Source organism: Nestor notabilis, unplaced genomic scaffold (assembly GCF_000696875.1).
Source record: "Nestor notabilis isolate BGI_N333 unplaced genomic scaffold, ASM69687v1 scaffold634, whole genome shotgun sequence".
In the NCBI taxonomy this organism is placed as follows: domain Eukaryota; kingdom Metazoa; phylum Chordata; class Aves; order Psittaciformes; family Psittacidae; genus Nestor; species Nestor notabilis.
In genome coordinates, this window is record NW_009926724.1 from 116,979 (window position 1) to 136,559 (window position 19,581).

The following is a 19,581-nucleotide window of genomic DNA, read 5'->3' on the forward strand; positions in this document are numbered from 1 at the left end:
TATCTTAGTAATTTCGTAGGGGTTTTGAGCATCTGTAAAAATGATAGGTTGAATTGATCCTTAATACATCTAATAACTCCCCAAGCTCAGCAATTAGTCAGCTATAGAATGAGTATGAAGACACTAGGTAGGCATAATTGCATATGTTCATTAAGAATCAATAGTAAAAGAATGATGCCTGCCTTTGTTTGTCAACAGTTACAACTGATCGTAATTTTGTGTTAATTTAAGGGTACTTTCCCTTCCTCTTGCTTGAACTCATGGGATTTTTAGCAGAATTTCTCTGCCTACCCTACTGGAACTCACTTATCATTTCTGATGAATTTAAAATCAGTGGGCCAGGGAAGGAGAGCAGAGATTGCAGCATGGGAGATACAACAGCGGGAAACAGACTGAAACTCACCCAAAATGTGAGAAAACCCAACCCAAAACCAAAGAAAAACACTGCAGCAAGTTGAACCTCATCTTCTAAACCAGAATGCTGCTGATCTTAACTGTGTTCCAGCAGTGTGATGCAGTTATGACAAAGGCAAATACAGTCTTGCCAGACAATTTTCTGCCAGACAATACCTACTTTGATTGCAAATCTCACAGCTGACCCTGGACTGCCTGCTTCTACATGGGTGACAAACACTTTGTGTCGGATGTGGCTGACACACAAATAAGAAAAGACCTTGTCCTCAGCTTGTAAAGCACCCTGAGCGTGCTGATGCTGCTCACCTCCAGAAATCCTGACTCAAGAGCTGCTGTTGCTGCTCTCAGCTGCTTCTCTGAATTGCTGTGGTTGGAAGCTCTGCATCCCCCTTCCTACATCAAAAACACCTTCTCCCCCAGTCACAGGTATTGAGGCATCTCAAGGCTGGTAGCTTTGGCTGTTAAATGGAGAATGTACTTTTTACTAAATCCTGAAGTTTTCCGTCTCCTGCAGCATTTGAAATCAGCCAGGGGGCAAAGGGGAGCACTTGATGCAGTGACATGTAACCACAATTTGGTGCTAAGTCCTGCCAAACTTTTCCTGGCAGCTTTGTAATACGGTCATGCCAAACAGATGATAAAAGCTGGCAGTTACAGGTGTATTTTGTGGTGCTGACAGGAAAAGCTACACTGAAAAAAGTAGTTTATTCCAAGCTCTTACACTGGCCTGTCCAATACCATATTATCTGCACCTCTGTGTTCTATGCCACCATTGTCTATATTTAGTGTATCACATTTTCATAGCAGAGGTGGTCTCTTACCAGTGATTACAGAGTGTCTAACACAGTGGGCTTGCAGATAGGAATAGACACATACAACTGCTATTAGGCAAAACTCTAATAAGCCCTTGGCTCTGACGTGTTCCACAACAATGTGGGCTCTTAGACACTCCTTGATTAAATGTTTCCGTACACACACACACACTCACATTTGGGATCATGCAGAGTCTAAATGGAGCACAGAAATCATGGTGTCACATGGGAAAAAAGAGAATTTGACATTTCCCTGATAGAGAACACTTAAAACTGTTACTTTTGGAGACAGTCCTGATATGAAAGGCTGAAATTTCAAAATATTTCCCCCTATAATAGAGGAAAAAGAGCGATACTGGGGGTCCCAAATGAAGGAAATCTAATTGCAGAATATTTCTGCAGGTAAACCTTCCTGTTTCAAAGCTCTTCTGAAAAGTGATTAGAACAGCCCACTGGGGTTCAGACTGCCTGCCAACTACTACTTTTAAGAAAGGTAGTCTAAATTCAGTGTTGCTTCCTTAAGCCACAGATATTTATCCATTAAAATTCCATAGCAGTGAAAATAGCCACCTTAAAGCCAAATGGCCCATTAGTTATGACTCTTTACCCCTTAAGCAATACTATGCACTTGAGTGATGATTTGCCAGTTGCTGGTCTTTGTAAATATGTAGGACTAAACCATTTCCACTTTATTCTGAGATTCATTCCTGTGGGAACAGATGATCAAATCCAGGCCTCATATCACTCTAACCATGTTTTACTTCTTCCAGCTGTTTGTAGCTTAAGAGTGTGCCCTGACAAAACACAACACAGGCTGCACCAAATCAAAGCCAGAATGTAAACCTGAGGGTGGATCATTGGTAGCACTATCACTCTACCTTCTTTTCCTGCCCCCACATATTCTCTTGGTCTTCTGTAGCTAACAGGGGTGACAATGTGGAGATGAAGTTATTTCTTTCTGGTTTACAGCATAACTTACTTGTCCAGTCTGCCCACTACAGGCTACTTCTGCTGCACAAGGGTTAGGTCCACTCAACCACTGAACAACAGGCTCAAAGGGCCATACACCAGGCAGGCAGGCAGGTTCTGCTCCTTCACCCACCATCAAATTTCAAACAGTAATCCCTCCCTTCCAGAGAACTCTGGCAGCAGCCAGGATTCAAAGCTATTTTTGCTCTGTTTGCTTGGCTGGGTTTTATCTGATGTAACACTTAATTGCAAGAAAACATTGGTGGAAAGCAAGCTGCCTTCAACTTTTGGACCACAATTTTCAGTGTTTTTTAGATTCCTAATAGGTATGCAATGGCACAGCCAAAAGTATAAAGAGGAGATAACAGTGATTTTGACCACCTTCCAGGAAGCATTACTGACTGGGTTAATGTTCTGCACAGAAACCTCTTCTCATTTCCTAGATGGATGTTACTTCTTTGCTAAAGAGGCAGCAGAAAAAAACCTATGTGTTATTTAAGTCCTCAAAATGAATCCAAAATGACATTCAAAGGGTGAGTAGGTGTTGTGGATAAGGATATTCTTCTTCTTATGCCTTTATTGGTGCAGTTTCCTACTCTGATGCAGCTGTTTTCTTTTTCATTTCTAGTTTTTTCTAACAGAATACACTGGGCCTCTTCTAATATATCTGTTCTTTTACATTCGCCTCTCAACTATTTATGATCATGTGGAAAGTAAGAAGAACTTCCGGCACCCAGTGGTTCAGTAAGTGACACTTGCATAAAATATTTACTGGAGGACAGGCAGTCAGGGAAATGGGGACTGCATTTCCAAGGCTGAGGAGGCTACAGGGGCTGTGAGGCTGCATGCCTGGTCTCAGAGGCAGTGGGAGTGTCAGACTGTTATTATCAATAACCGTTTTAGCAGCACTCACAAGCCTGACCAAAAATGGGATCCCAGTTGCAATGGTCACTGCACCTGGTCACAGTGGAAGATGCAGTATTTTCCCCAAACAGTTTGTACTCTAGACTCACAGCCTGGACAGAAGGTGAAATAAGAAACACAGCAGGTAGTCACCCAAAGTCATGCTTGACAGGGAAGAGAGGACAAGACTTCAGGTGTCCCACTCCCAGTCTCCGTACTCATAAGATGAGTAGCATCGGCATCCAGCACAGAAAATAATTACCTCCACACTAGCTCTCAGCTAGGCACAACAAGGAGGAATTCTGAGACATCTGCATGCCATAAGTCAGGTCAAGAACAACTGAGAAACTCAAGCACCACAGGAATTCAGAACTGGTACTCTAATTTTTGAAACTAACCTCTTCAAAATGTAGTTTTTCCTCAGGACCATACACTACATGTTTGTGTTCTGAAAGACGTTTTAGAAATAAAACACTTAAGTGACAAACAAAAATAAGAGCTCAGCTACTAGTATAGAACAGTGAAGAGAACAGGTTTTACCTAGCTGTACAGAAATAAATCAGAGGAGCTCATATTTAAGCGTTAACCAGATAGCTTTGCTTCTTTCCATCACTGGAATGCTAACAAGGAAAATGAAACAACTCTGATATAATACAGTAGGAGCTGACCACAAGGAAACACAACCTGCTTAGTCTGCTAGCACTCAAAAATGTGCCAAAAAGCAATAAAGAGAGGACAGACAGCCAAGATAGCTTTTTATGACCTTCAACAGCCCTTGCCATTCCCAACCCTTTTGAAGGACTCTGGAAGAAACAAAGCAGACCTGATCAATGAGAGGGATTAAAAACTCTTACAGACAAGAAAGTGGCAATCACTATTCATGATATTTCCCAGGGAGGTTCAAGGCACTGCCACCACCAACTGTAGCCTTCCACAGGATGGTGGCCAAGCAGGCTGGGAACTTTCACACTTAAGGAACTTAGTTCCCTTCAGTGTGACTGTCTCCATTCTGGGGGACTAGTGCCTGGCAAAGGGGTGGAACATGATCAAGAAAGGCCTGTTGGCTGCACGAGTTGGAGCACTGGAAGTGGAAGGCCACACGGGGAACTAGGAGCCTCAACAAACTGTGCAGCTTTCCCACAACACTTTTTCCATGCTATGATTGCAGAATCAAGGTTGCTGGTATACAGCAGAGAAACACGGCGAGTAATAATACTGTTTACAGGTGGAGAAACAGATACTTGGAAATACATTAAGGGAGTTAGTGAAGCTGGGAAAGAGAACACAGAATAGTTGAATTCAAATCCAGAGTGCAAGATGCTTGCCTTCCTTTTCTTGCTTATACACTTAAAAGGAAATAATTTCTGGTGGCACAGAAGAGCCAGCAATACCTTTACCTTATTGTAAGTGGGCAAGGGGTGTGCGGAATCCTTCCAGTGGCCACCCTTTAATGGGTTCATCTGAGGTCCTCATCCTAAGCCAAATTGATCTTAAAATTCCCAGCAAAGCTTAAAGTTTGCTCTAGACTTTTAGATAAGTTGTTAATTGTTTGAAATTTTCTTAGCTCAATTCTCTCTGGTTTAATTACTTTGAAATTGTTTAATCTTTGACTCTTTGAGATTTCATATACTGAAAACCACTTTTCATTTATATCTTATAATTGATTTGCTGTGAGACGGGCTCTGGTAATACGGTAAATGTAACCAAGATAAAATGCCACCAGGAATCACTCTTGACATTTGTTTCTGAAACTCAATCTCTATGAGCTGCAACTTATTCTCGGAAGCAAATCAGCAACGCCTGTTATTGTTTCATAATCTTCCTCAAAAAAGAAACAGTATAATAATTTCTACAACAATTACCTCATTTCATTGTAACGTGCAACAAAAAAGCCATCAGCATGGATTAACTTTGCAACAAAATCTCATTTTGCTTCTACAAGGAAATGAAATACAAACTACCTCCATGCAGCTAGTTGAGTTGGCAAAGGACAAAGAAACCATTCAGAAGATATTCAGAATGTTTTTAAATGTCAAATACATTATACAGGAGCATTAAAGTGGCCTTAAAACATGGGAGACATCTTTTGGAAAAGCATGGCAAATGCCTGCTTGTATACACAGCTGTCCTGTTTTAATGTCTTGTCAAGGCTGTGTATCACATTCAGAGCTCAAGGAACTCTTTTTAATTCAAGGCTAGTAAAAATAAGTTGATCCTTTGCAAAATGAAAGCAACTTTTTATAAAATTGAAAATTATTCCACTAATCTTTGCATCCAGATGCTTCAATTAAGACAATATCTTAACGAATTCAGTGTAACTGCAGTTTTGGAATATTAGTCCTTATTCCTTTTGTGACATTAAACTGTGAAGTAATAAAGAGCAGTTTCCACTTACATTGATTTCTCTTTTTTCCCTTCCAGCTTGGCCTGCTTCTGCCATTGTTTACACTACATCAGACATCTTCTGGAGACATTATTTGTTCATAAGTTTTCAGGAGGGCACACTCCTCTGAAAAATATGATAAAGGTGACAATATGTTTATCATTTACTGTAAGAGATAATATCCTCATATCAAAGCAGTCCTTGGAAGAAGACAGGAAAGTAAAAAATAATTTATTTCCAGCTCCAGGAATTAGTCAAAATATGAATATAAGAAAAAATTCAGGGCCATGTCCTCCAGGACACGAACTGAAATCAATGTCAATGTTTGCTTCTGCATGTCAATGTCCACTTTGACTCATCCACCCAAGGGGCTGAATGTCATGTCTAGGATATTTTTCAGACTGAATACTATTTTATTATGAGATATGCTGCTGCAACATCTAGTAATGCTGACAGAAATCACTCTCCACTTCCTTGGTGCCATATAAACACAGAGCAAGAGACAGGCTTGCATTAGGAAGTGAAAATCAAATTACAGGTGGAAAACAAAAAATATTCTCCTTCTATAGATGGACACCTCAGGAAGGTGGCCTAAAGTCTTGTGTCTACCAAAGCCTCCTGAGTTTTAACTGTGTGTTGTTACTTACAGAGTTCTCTTTCTCTTATTTCACATACTTAGTCTCAGTAATTTTGTATCACCTCCCACCCTGTTCCATTCAGTGTGATGTAAAGATCCTCCCTGTAAAAGTTTTGCAGTACATTTAAGATGTCAGTGAAGGAAATAGACATATGGCCATGTTAGGGGGCTCAGCTCAGTTCCAGTCAGGAAGGAGCTAATGAGATGCACAGCTAAAGAAAGCTAAAGAGCTTTGGAACCAGAATTCCATTTCCCAAGTGATCCATGCATGTGGGAGTTAAAGAGTCACAATTACAATTATCTCCTTGTGTATCACAGTGGCACTGATTAAAAGTTTAAAAGGAGAAAGCCTGGCTTGAAGCCCTACTTATGGAATAGAGCTGTACTCAGTGCCAGCACACTGCTCTTCCCAAGAAGGTATTGAGCATGGGACCTTTAACTTAGACATATAGAAAGGCTTTATCCAGTCTCCAGGATGGTTTCAATTCTTTGACTAGTGGGTTTTGTTTTGGCCCTTTTACAAAGGATGGGAGCAGTAAGCCCCTACACAGACCAAGAATATGATCACATTATCTCTGCTTGGGCTTCCCAATCCCATGACTTCAGTCATCAAGCAAAGGCAGCTGGATGCTTTTTAACAAAAGGATGAAATGGGCCTGGATCCATGGGAGCAAATAAAGCATGTAGCTCAAATAACTTTATAGGAACTGTTGCCCTTTTTTTTTTTTGCCAGGGTTAAACCAGGCCAATTCAGTTCTACTCTTGTCTCAGCTGGTTTAGCATTCTGTTTGACTAGCTCTATATGGCTTGGAAATGTTGAGATTAGGGTATAGTAGCAGTTTAGCTGTGTTAACCAGCCCTAGACTTCTGATAGTACAACTCAGAGAAATGTGCCCTTTAGCAGTGGAATCAAATAAGGAGAAAACAAATGTCAATTTCTACAACAGGCATAAAACACATTTAACACAAGCCAAAAAATCTACACTGTATGCTATTTTATTTTTTTAATTCAATGGCTTCGTAGCATCTTAAAAAGATCTATATTCTTCAACTCAAAAAGCCACTGCAAAATCTTTCAACAGTCATCCGTATTTAGCATTTACCAGAATTAATAAAGTTATGGTTTGTACTTTTTTATTGCCCTTTCTAACAAAAACCCCAAACCCTCTGTTTTGTCCATTCCAGGGCTGTGCCTTTTACTGGGGATTCACTTCCTGGATTGCATACTACATCAACCACCCACGATATACACCGCCATGTATGTATAAGTAGAACACAAACCTGACCTTATTTTTAAAAAGTTTTTTCCATGCAACCTTAAGTCCTCCAAAATCAATAGAAGGCTCTCACATGAGAGCATATGACTAATCTAGCCAGAGATTAGCCTTTACTCAATGTCAGAAGGAAGATTGTTTTGTAGTAGGCACTCCTGCTGTGTCACTGAACGTACATTCCTGTTCAGTCATGGTCAATCACTGTCTAGTTTTATGAACTGGAAACATTGGCCAAGTGGGGAAAACACAAAGATTGATATGTGTTGTTCATCTTCACAGTATTTGTATTAAGAATGTAGGATTGAAGCAGAGCTGGCTCCATTTTCTTGGAGGAGATATATATTTGCTAAAGGTACATCCTTTCAATTAAAATAAAGATTATTTTTTTTTTTGGTGAGAAACCAGAAAAAGTTAATCAGATAGTGCTGCTGATAGTGAAAAAAATCCTATGATTTTGCTTCCAGATTTCATTCATCATTTTGTTCCTTCTCACATTTCATTGTTATGCTGCTGTTTCTTCAGGTTTTTTTCTTGTTCACTCTTTAAACTTCTGCTTCTTTTAAGCATAATTGGCATAAATTTTGTTTCCTGCTCCTTTACTTTCCTTATTACACCTTAGTCTTTCTCTTCCTCTGCATCTTATCTCTGAGCTTTGGGAACAAAGAATCTGCTTTGCCATTTTTATTTACACATAGTTAAATGATGATTTTTTTTTTTTCCAATAAAATATTTCTCCTACATGGCACTTGCTTTCCTTTCAAAATAACACACAAGTTCTATTTAAAAATTATATGATTAATTGAAAGTCGAATTTGGTGTAGCTTTAACAGTGATGCTGCAAACAATGTTGAAACCTCCCTAGACAGTTTTTAGCAGTCTAGGCCATCAAATCAGTAGGTGCAACTTCTTTATAGAGGAAACCAGTTGTCAAGACACAGCTTTCCAACAGAGAAAGCACTCAAAAGTTCTGCTTCTAATTGCTTGCAACTGCCTTAAAATGGCAATAATAACTATATGGGACTAATGCTGGAGGATCAGCAGCCCTCTGGCGCAGTTAGCTGTTAGTAAAACATATGTGATTTGTTTTGGGTGCAGGAGAGGTGACCTCCACAGCCATATCCAGAGACTGCTGATATGGGGACAGGTAAGGAAAGGCAAGCAGGTAGTTGCAGAATGCTATGGAAGATTTTTAGCATGTTCCCTTGGCACCTCAGAGGAGTCATGTGCCTGATAAAGGGTTCTCAAAAGTCGCTGAGACCTGGTCAGAGAAGTGAGGTACATGCATGTGGTTTGTGTCCCTCAGAATTGTAAACCTTTGGAGGTGAACATGATACAGCACTACAGTGGTCTGGGGACAACTGCAAAAAGGAAAGAGCAGGCAAAGGTCAGGTAAAAACTGCAAAGGCTACATGCATTTCTAGTATAGTGCAACTGTGAGGCAGATAGTGCTTAGGTAGTAAAGCCTCTCTACTGCCTCACTACTGGGGAAAACAAAAAGTTATGGGTAGGTTATGTCTTGGGTTCTCTGCTCATGGAGATAGAAGGGCCTATGGATAAGGCTGCGATTCCTAGCCTGGTTCTGCCACTGACATGATTCTGCTCCTCAGCACTAGATTAATTTCACTCATAGCAAGACATGTGCACACTGTAAAATGCAGTTTATAATTTCATTCTATTTTCTAGCATTTGGCTACAGACAAGTTTCTTTTGCTGCCCTTGCTTTTCTGGTACGTACAAAAATAAAGTTTTATTAATGATCATGGAATCAGAGTAACTCATCCTCTACCAAAATGCAGTAATGCTGTTATGCATTTGTACATATAGATGTATATGTGTGTGTGTCCATGTCCACAGCCCTGTGTCCTTTGACTGGATTTAGTGGAAATCTATCAAGATTTCTAGGCCATGGAGTATCCTCCATGGAGAGTCCTAGTACTATTTACCTGTAAAAGTTTGATGTGAAGTACTGTACCTGAGAGCCATGAGAACATCATCAACATTATTATGACTCATAAGTGTATTTATATTTAGACAGATTGGAACTTGCCAGGTATTTTAATACAAAAGAATTACATCTTAAGCAGACTTTGCAGTAGTACTGTGCACCTGGAATAATTTAACCTCAACAGCTATTAAAAAAAATAAAAGCAACCCCTGCCAAAGTGAGTTAAGCCAAGGGACAGGACAGGTGAGGCAAGGGAAGGATGGCTGAGGCTACCAAACCTGATATTTGAATGAATATAACCATATAGTGAGACAGAGGTTCACTAAGAAATTGTCACATGTGAATGTTGATTCTCTGTGGGCACTGCTCTTGGAAATGCTCAGTGCTGACTTACCCAAGAAACATGGGTCAGTAGCCAAAACAGTCAGCCTTATTGGAAATCAGATACAGATCAGTTTCCAGAAATATAACAGGGAGATAGGACAGTAATGAGTCTAGTCTCCTCCAGGCAAACACTATTCAGAAAAGCATTTCAACTTCTTAGCAAAATTTAAATGCTTTTGTAAATCAAGACCCATAAAGATCATGGTTTTGGCAGTGTATGTTTCTGGGATTGGCCATGCAGTTCTCAGCTTTTCCTAGCCTAATAAGGTATAGCAAAGACAACAAAATACTCACATGAAGTTCATGCACTTAGTGAGGCTCTACAGCTGAAAGCAGTAATCCTGGACTGTGGAGACAGGAGGTTGTGGCAGTGGTAGACTTTTGTGAGCCCAGCGCCTTACTGTCTGCACCCTTACTAAACTCAGGGGTTACTTGAAACCAAGCAAACCACTTGCCTGAATATTCAGTGCTAACAGTAAAACCTTGTTGAAACCTCTGCATAGAAAAAGCCTTGTTTTCTAATGAAACATCCTTCCTCACCTCAATGTAACACAGCCTGCTATAGCTTTGATGGATAATACTGCCATCAAACAAAGAGATGAATCTTTTTTGGGGTATTTGCTATAAAATATGGCCATCCCCTTCAGATCTGCATCAACACCTCATATGTGGTCTGAATTCCTCCAGCTCTTTTGATAACTTCCTACCCATGGAAACTCAAAACCTTCCCCTTTCAGACCTTGTTCTGGCAGGTTCCCCGACAATGAATTTAAAAGACTAACATAAAAAATAAAATAATTTGAAGCTGTTTTCACAGGTTCCTAAAGCATACAAATAAAATATTTGGAAGATTATTTTTCCCCCCCTCTTTAAAATCTTGTCTGTATTACATATCCTGATTGAAGTGTATATATCTGCAGCTGCTGTAAACAACAGTACTGAGACATTTGAAGCATGTCAGCAGGCACCTCTGAAAGATTCTCATATATAGAGAAATTATTCTAAGCTTTACAGGAACGTTTTTCTCAAAGGGTACACATGGAATATAAAGAGAGGGAACAGTATGTAGACTTCAATATTCTATCATTATTAATATGATGGGTCTTTTTCTGTTGTTTGCCATTGCCTCATATTTGACATCTGAGATACTAAGGACTAGCGTACATTTAGCAGTGCTTCTTGATATAGAGCATTAGCAGCCACATTGTTAAAGAAGGACATAAGTGTAGTTAAAACAGAATATAAAAATCCCTGCAGAATTGGCCTTTACTTGTTTTACTCGGAATTGATTATAAAATTAGTAGCTGTTAACCACAGTAAAACTCTCTTGCTCCACAATGGTGTGGGCATTGCACATTTTAGTATGTATAGTGTTTCACAAAAATGCTTTTAACTTTAAAACTTTTTTCTTTCAAATAATAGTAATCATAAAAAATCATGTTCCTAGCTCATAATTGGAGGCATGTAAATTAAAATTACTTCTACTGCTATGGCTGGAATTACAGCTTCTGATTGGTATTTTATAATAGAATTTCCTTTTCTGGCTATTTAGTGTTTTACATCTGGTGTTTATGATAGATGACAGCCAGTTAGTAATTAAAAAACATAAAAGGGCTGCAGGGTTTGCTCCATGAATACATTTCCATGCAGAAAACAGTTTTGCTAATAGACCTGACTTAAACTTTCCTAACAAAACCCCCACAAGTCTTTCTGCCAAAAAAGGGGAAAATTCTTCAGCAATGTTATCTGCAATGTTCTTTCAGATAATGGCACATTTCAATATAAAATTAAGTTACATATTCCTTTCAATTAGTTTTATTTGAAGTTTGTTATGGATGACTTTCAGAATTAGCTTAAAAAAGTTACAATTGTATTTCTTTCCTTTTTCTATTAATTTTTTGACTTTATACTTTTAACATCTCTAGGTTTTATCATTCTTCCTTTTTATTTTAATTTCTTAATTTTTCCAACTTTCCAAAATTTAGAATGACAAATGACATAAGAAAACACAACTTTTTAACACTGTATTTTTTCAGTTTGAAAAGAGAAATCATTCTTCAAACACAGAAATGACCAAAAAAAGTTCAGTCTGAGATTGTAATGTAAAATGCATTTTGGTTTTCCTCATAAAGCAGGGGGAAATGAAAACCATAAAATTAGACTGTTGGACTAATAGGCTTTCTCTTTCAGGAACTGGAAGTGGTTTTCCTCCAAGTTCCTACTTTAAGTATGGGTAGTAATTTGTTTTGATTCTATAGTAGTTGTAATTGAGGTACTGAAGCCATAAGGTAATCTGAAATTACAGTACTACCTGCTGTATAACCAAGTGAGGAGACGTGGTACCTCTTCCAAAGTTTAAATCATCTAAATATTAAAGACTAAGTTTGAAAGGTTAGTTAGGGCTGTAAGTGGCATAACCAGAGTAGCAGAACCAGGAACAATGCTGACTACCTTAATTTACTAGTTCCTGACTGCTAACCATTTGACCGATCTAACCTCCAGAGAACTGCTGCCTTTTTATTCACTCTATTTTAATTTCCTCTATCACTTACCTAGAGAACTAGTTATTGTGCTCTATAACCAGCAGAACAAAGGTGTTATGCTGAGAAGCTTTAAAAGCATGTGTAGGAAGAGGGTAGGCACAATAACTCACTGCATTTTTACAAAACCAGTGGTCAGTTTTTCACCAGCTTCTTTCCAGCGTGGATTAAATCCAAATCATGACAATGATGTTCAATTCAGAAAGTATCTTGCTAAATTCCTTAGACCCAAGGCAGCCTCTCTGATCTCCCCAGACCAAAGCATGTTGTGCATGATGGGCATGGGAACCACAGTGAGGGCCTGCCTGCGCTGAGCTCTGTGGAGCTGAAATATGGGCTTTCACCCGTGGCTGTGCCTATAGTGCTCACTAGACACTTGTGAGTTTGACAAAGATCACAGAATACATTTCCCCCGGGAAAGTCATTTAGAAGTACATATTTTCTGTATACAGAGACTAAGTTGTAATGGGGGTGATTCTGGTTATGGACTGCAACTGCCACATTTTAAGCATACAACTGAAAATATGTTTTTAATGTCCTGCAGATGTGTGAAGCTGGAAATCACTTTATCAACGTAGCTTTAGCTCACCAAAGTCATTCAGGTCTGTCTTTGTTTCCTGTTTGTCTATTTAAAACTGAACTGTACTTAATATATCCATCTTCTGCTGGAACACAGTAATTTATGTATCTACATCCACAGAATAAAGAAAGATGAAGCGTGTACCATGCCATCAGTATAATATCTTCAAAACAAATGTGATGTCAAGGAAACACTAACAACACTGTTGTTGTTCCAAAGCTTATAGCAAATTTGTCTTAATTAGACACAACTGTAATTTAAATATGGATTTAAGTATGTAAGTTCTCTAAAGCATCCTGTTGACTGACAACAGAGGACTCAATGTTAAATAAGTTTCAAAAACTTTTAAACTAGATTGCAGAGTTTTTAGGTAGGTGCATCTCATGCAAAGATACACAGAGACATGTACAAATACACAAACGTAGACTCATGAATAACTACCTACGCAGTCATCAATGTGTACATATGCTGTTAAAAGGCTGCTCCAAGCATGAGTTTTCAGTATCATTTGTATGATGAGAACAGAAGTCATACTACATATACTAGAAAGTAAAATATATTTTCAGATAATAATAGTATAATCTCCCACTATACAACCCTATTCAAGAAAATACTTCACCACAGTATGATCAACATTGCACACAGAAGTCAGTTTCTATTCTGGAAAGCATTTGATGTGCAGTGGTTAGGCAGGTGCTTATGTTGTTTTTTGCAAGGAGCCTAATTTGGTTTAAAAGCAGCAAGAGCCAGATAATTAATCTACATTGTCAGTGCCTACAAGTATTAAAGAGAGCATTGTTGCCAGAACACAAAATAAAGTGTTGCATGTGTGGCATTTTGTGTGAATATTATCAGTGGCTGTAGAGAGTCATCCTGTTAGCTCTGGAGTTTTTTTCTGTTCTACCCTGGGATGAAGAATGAGGGTGCGAAAGGGGACAGTTTCACATTGCAAAGTCAGCCTAAATAAGATACAGCTGCATCCTTTATATCCCAGAAGAATACCCTTAGCCCTCAGCTGCTGGATGGTCTGCATTAAACTACATGTCTGTCTTCTGCTGAACAAAGTTTGCATCCTTTGGACATGCCAGACTTTTAAGTAAAAACTGATACATGGCTCACTAAGTGCTCACTATTCTCACAAGGATAAATACAACTTTTGCTATGTCAAAAGATTTCACTGAAACTTTTCTAACAAATTGTACTCTGGGAGCATTGGCCAGGGGATGGCTATTACATAGGCCAGTTGTGGTAAGGCTCAGTTACTCTCTCTTTGTTGAAACTGGTTTTGTCTGAGTCTTTTTTTAATTTTCTTCTATTTTGCTTTCATAAAGGAAGTAAATCCTGTTTTCCAAGTCCAACCTACAACCCCTTCACATGGCTCTTCTTTCTGGTTTCCTGTCCCAACTATACATATGAGGTACATGACTTTTTTCTGATTATATGCAAAGAGTAGGCAGTTACTGTTTCAGCCTTTGCCTGCAGAAGGTCTGCAATATCTTGATGCGGTTCCCTCTGTGCATCAATCATTATGCTCAGTATGTCAGAGTCTTCTTACTCTGGCAATTGTTTCTCCACCAGAACCTTCTCTTCTCTCACATCAACATCATGACTCTTCTGTATATTCCTCTCCACTACAGACTCCCCGGTGATCCAAAGATTTACCACCCATCTCTTCACCCCATGCAGCACACTAGGGGGTTCCTTTCTAGCTATTTTTCCTCTCCTTTCCCAGTACAAATACACGTTCTTCTTCAAGGGGGAGCTTTTGAAAACTTGCCCTTTTGCTTTACAGAAAGTAAACAATTAACAGTGCCTTTTCTTTACAACAGGTTGGGTCTTGGATTAGTTTCACAGTGATGACACAAACCCTGCCAGGTGAGTTTGAAACAGAATAAAGATAGCCTCTAAATTGTTGTTTGCAGAAGTGAATTCTGGGAATATAAAATTTGTCCAAAATTTTGTAGCATATGAAATATTGCCATCAAATCCCCCTTATGACATGATTGTATAAATCTTCAAAGTGCAGAAAGTGAGAACGCTACTGCAACACCTTCTTTTGATCAAAACCAGCTCTTTGTTTTTTGTGAAATAATGTTGTCTCTTCTGCTTCCACAGTGAAAGCAGACTTTGAAATTTAGAAAAAAATAAAAAAAAAAGTCACTATTTTTCATTTACAGTCAGTCATTTTTTATATAAGAAAATTTCTTTGCATTGTAAACCTGGAATAACACTTCCAATATAGATTAGAAAACAGATGTACATAGTATTTCAAGAGAGGAAAGTCACACGTTCCTGGTAGCATTTCCCCGTTTCCTTGTAGCAGGCAGCCACTTCATAACAGCAGCTTGCCTAGTAGCATTTTTGCAACTCTTGCTCAGTACCTTCCTGCATCCTCAGAGACCTAAATACCCATACAAATATGGTTCTTGGGACTGAGCTCTCCAAAACTTTCACTTTTAATTTTTTTTCCATTCCAAACTAGAAACCTATAAAAGCTGCTCACAAAAAGTAGCCCCACATGGTTTACAAATGAGAAAGGAATTTCAAAAGTGGATTAAACTGCATTATGCAAAACTAAAGCTTCTAATTTTGTTTGAAAAGATACAACGTTTATGTGCTTTACGCTCTGGTATGGAAGTAACCTAAAAATTTGGAGACATTGTAGGCCTGCATTTACAAGGGAAGGGAGCAGCAACATACACATACACACTCATTATCCCAAACAAAACTTGACCAGATGCCACATGAATGTTTCCGATCCACCAGCTTATTTTAAGGAAGAAAGGATAATGAATTTGCAAAAAGCACCTGTAAAAGCATTCCCCATTTGGTGTCACTCAGCCCAAAGGGAGAGATTCCTGAGGGATCACTTACTGCCTTCTGATAACCACACCAGGGGCCTGGGTATCTATAGTTGTTAGGCTTTGCAAGACCTTGCTGCCAGACAGCTAAATGTATTCGTGCATCTCCTGCTTACTTGCTCCAGGGCCAAGCTCTTCCTCCATGCAACAGGAAGTTGCAGCATATTTCCCTGTTGTGGTTGGGAGCCAGAGGTAAAAAAAAGGTGGCCAAAAGCAAACCAGAAAAATAGTTAAGGCCCAAGGAGGCCTTGTGATTTATGGCGAAGCCATAGGTGATACAGGGTGTGTCTAATAGTTCTGAACATCATCATTTGTGTGAATGTTGATGTGGAAGCTGAGCTTCAGGCTATGATATATCAGCAACTGCAAGGATGGGAGCACAGACAGAGTTAACTTGTCTCTACCCACAGAAAAGACTGCAGGCTTTTCCATAAACCCTCTTGTATTCACAGACATTGAAGATGACATGTAATCTTTTTTCTTTTTAATGTTTTTCTTTGGTAGTTGGCATTTTTGCTTTCCTGATGGTCATCCAGATGTCTCTCTGGGCGCAAAAGAAGCATAGGTTGTACCTGAAGAGATTTTATCCAGAGGTGCGGAGAAAAGCAGCTATGATTCCTATCATCTTCTAAGCTCTTCACAGGAGTTGGAGCCTAAGTGTACAGTTCAAGAGCTAACTCAGAGTAAATAAACCATTTCATTCAGTAACCAAAGTGGATCAGAGGAAGAACCACTGGGTATCTTTTTCAGAAAATTAACAGTTCAAGAAGAAGAGCTTTTAATTAAGTGAAAAAACTGTAGCTCTTGAATTCTTAGTTCCTGCTAAAAGATATGATTTAATTAGATTTTCTGTAATAGAGCTAATTGGGAAGGGACAAGAAAACTGCTTATATTGAATGTTAGGCTAGATATTTAGCTGGTGTAAATGAGCACAGATGCTGTTAAAATTAATGAATACAGCTCATCTGCATATATTCAGATCTGGTGATTTTAAGGTTCAGTGTTAGATGTTGACAAGAGTCTTGGATTTTTGCATCAGAAGATGTTTCGCAGCCTTATTATTATTAAACTGCACAGAAACAGCATGTTCTGCCTCAGCACCTCTAAAGCATCACATCAAAGAATGACCGCTATGCTGTTAACACAGTTTAGTTTAGCTTTACAAGGTTTTTCTTTCTTTCTCTTTCTATAATCGAATCTCATAGCAAATTGTTCAATACATATTGGCTTAAATTTATCACTGCGGAGAGGCCTGGCTTTCTTCTATTTTCAGGTAGGTGGATCAGCCCCACAATCCCAGGAGAAGGCTGTTTGTGAGGTGCTTCCCACCTTGCCACTAATTTGCAGCATAACCTTGGGTACTTCATTTAAGTCCATCCTTCTTTCTCACATTGAGCAGTTTTGGAAATAACAGAAGACTTTCTGGGCTAACAAGCACATTTAAAACCCCTGTTCACTGCCTGACTGCACCCAGACACCATTCACCTTACTTGTGTCAAGCACTGTGAAATTCTTGGGCACAAGGTGAACCAGAGAACAGCTCATTATTGAAAAGGAAAAGGACTCTGCCAAATGCATTTCAGTCCATATAGCCTCAGGTGGACACTGCTGAAAGGCTTCAGCTCCCCTTTGATTTGGTGAGTAGCTATCTGCTACTTTGCTTTCCAGGACGTCATTTTTTAAGGGATTCTGGGCTTGTTATTCAAGTCCTCAATACTCCATTTATCTCCATTTGCAAATCAGTTGCATCTGTGTAACGCAGAAGCACAGTTTTAGTTACACAGAGCCAAAGAACCAGAACCGCTTCAGTAAGTATTAAGATATGGAGAGTTAGGGCATTAAGTCAAGTTTTCTTTCTCTTTCTGTTGCTCATTTATCAATGTCTTCTGGCTCCCTTAGGCTGGTGAAAAAGCTTGCCTAAAGAACTTTATAATAATTAGAGAGACACCAGAGCACACAAGCAAGGCAAGCAGTTTTCCTCCTAAAACACTGTTATCTTTGTGCCAGCTCAAGTGCTCTAACAAAGTTAATTTGCTCAGTAAATTGGGTTCATATCACTCTTCTCATGTCTAACTTGCAACATTATCCTATTAGCCACTGTAACTCAATTTCATCTTGGTAATATAAATAAATAACTTTCCATATTTTTAACTTGTAACCTGTGGACACCTAGAAGTTTTTATTGCTCTCAATGGAAAACCTGAGTCACAGTGAACATCCAGTTCTCTAACCCAGACTGATAATAAACACCTATATTTGAAAAAATATTTTCGGTTCTCTTTAGTCACTTATACCTGACAACAATATTTTTGAAACTCATTTTTTCCCCAGCCAGTGTTAGACGTATGAGTGAAGACTGTTGACTACTTTCTACATCCAGATACCGGGATTGTTTTTGTTTCATGTTTATTGAATATCTCACTTTTTCAAGTTTAAAAAAGTCCATATTGGAGGGTAACTTGCCAAAATTACTTACTTATCTGTTAATGCCTTGATTAAAATGGCTGCAGCTTAAAGTCTGTTCAAGACGTGTTTCCAGAATGATTCTAACTGCTGGAGCATGGTTCCTATTCAACAGTTAGCTTAGGCAAAGAATGTGCTTCAGGAATCGTTTACCTCCCTGGTTGTCAGTTGGTCATTCACTATAGGGCATGGGGGGGGAGAAGGGTTTTGGCTCCTGTAGTATATGAGGGGGTAAGACCAAACACTAGGCAAGAATAAATGAAGACATGTTACAGAAGGCTGTCTCAGATAAACATGGCATATATTTTGAAATTCACCAATGGGTTGTTGACCAGCTAGAATTGGTTTGGATGGTGTTAAGTGGCTTCACAAATAGCAATAAATCCAACTTCCCGCACCTTCACAGATCTTCCAGTATTACTCCCCCTTCTCTGATTTTCAGGGCCAGTTCCATTATGATTTGAACAGTTAACTTAACTTCCTGGCACGGGGGTGTGGGAAAACGGAGTAAATTAGAGACCACTTCCCCCAGTCTCTCAAAGCTATAATATAACACTAAGGAAATCTTAGGGTAAAATGCAGCTCCTACTTCCTGGGTGGGATGTGGATGGCATACATGGAATCTACCCTGTGGTATTTCCCCAGGCAAGCCTGCAAATATACGAAGACACAGGAACATTGGGCCTACTAGACAATAGTTTTGACAGGAACTGTGTAAAAATAACTCAGATGAAGTACTAATGGGTCCTTCCTGGCCTGCTCAACAATGACTGTGTGAGCAGCACTGCTTAGCCTATGGGCTCAAAGCATCTCTCAAAATCTTCACTTCATGGTAAACCTGCAGAGTTTCAACATCCAGGTCCCTCCATGTTCACCTTGCAGCTTGCAACTGGGTTTCTGCTGTGATTCTCCAGATGGGTGGGTCTCATCTTTCCCAAAGTATTTCTGAGACTTTCAATTCAAGAACCTAAAGTTAAGCCTTCAGACTCTGCATCTCTGCATTTCTGTGGCCTGCTCTTGCCTTGAAATGCCAATCTGGAAAAGAGCAGGCAGCAGCTCAGGCCTCCTGCTGACGCAGGGAGGCATTGTGAGAGAGCACCAAAGTGGCAGATGATCCTGTACTCGTCTTGGCAGCCTATGTCTGGATATCCAGTTTGAAAAAGGCCTTAAGACCAAGCCTTATAAGATCGTTACCACATTTTTGCAGCAGACAGAACCGAAAATTATCTCAGTGATTTAATCTTTCCATAGAGAAAGTAGAGCTGGAAAAGACACTGAAAGCAGAAACGAATATGGGCAGATGGTCATCCTTTTTAAAAGATGCTATTATCACCAAAATATCTAGTATTTTCCATTGTTTTGTATAAAGGAAGCTATTTTAAATTGGCTTTTATCACACTAGGAACAAAGATAAAG

General features: G+C 39.2%; 1 protein-coding gene across 1 annotated transcript in view; it reads left to right on the forward strand.

The window, feature by feature from the left end:
- The window catches only part of TECRL (trans-2,3-enoyl-CoA reductase-like), a 63,292-nt gene extending 46,958 nt beyond the window's left edge, over positions 1-16,334 (forward strand). The window contains exons 5-12 of the mRNA XM_010013682.1: positions 2,824-2,939; positions 5,520-5,625; positions 7,304-7,376; positions 9,076-9,119; positions 12,806-12,863; positions 14,173-14,258; positions 14,671-14,716; positions 16,207-16,334. Of these exons, the coding sequence (XP_010011984.1) occupies positions 2,824-2,939; positions 5,520-5,625; positions 7,304-7,376; positions 9,076-9,119; positions 12,806-12,863; positions 14,173-14,258; positions 14,671-14,716; positions 16,207-16,334 (657 nt within the window). The remainder of the gene's footprint in view (positions 1-2,823; positions 2,940-5,519; positions 5,626-7,303; positions 7,377-9,075; positions 9,120-12,805; positions 12,864-14,172; positions 14,259-14,670; positions 14,717-16,206) is intronic.
- The last annotated feature ends 3,247 nt before the right edge of the window (positions 16,335-19,581 follow it).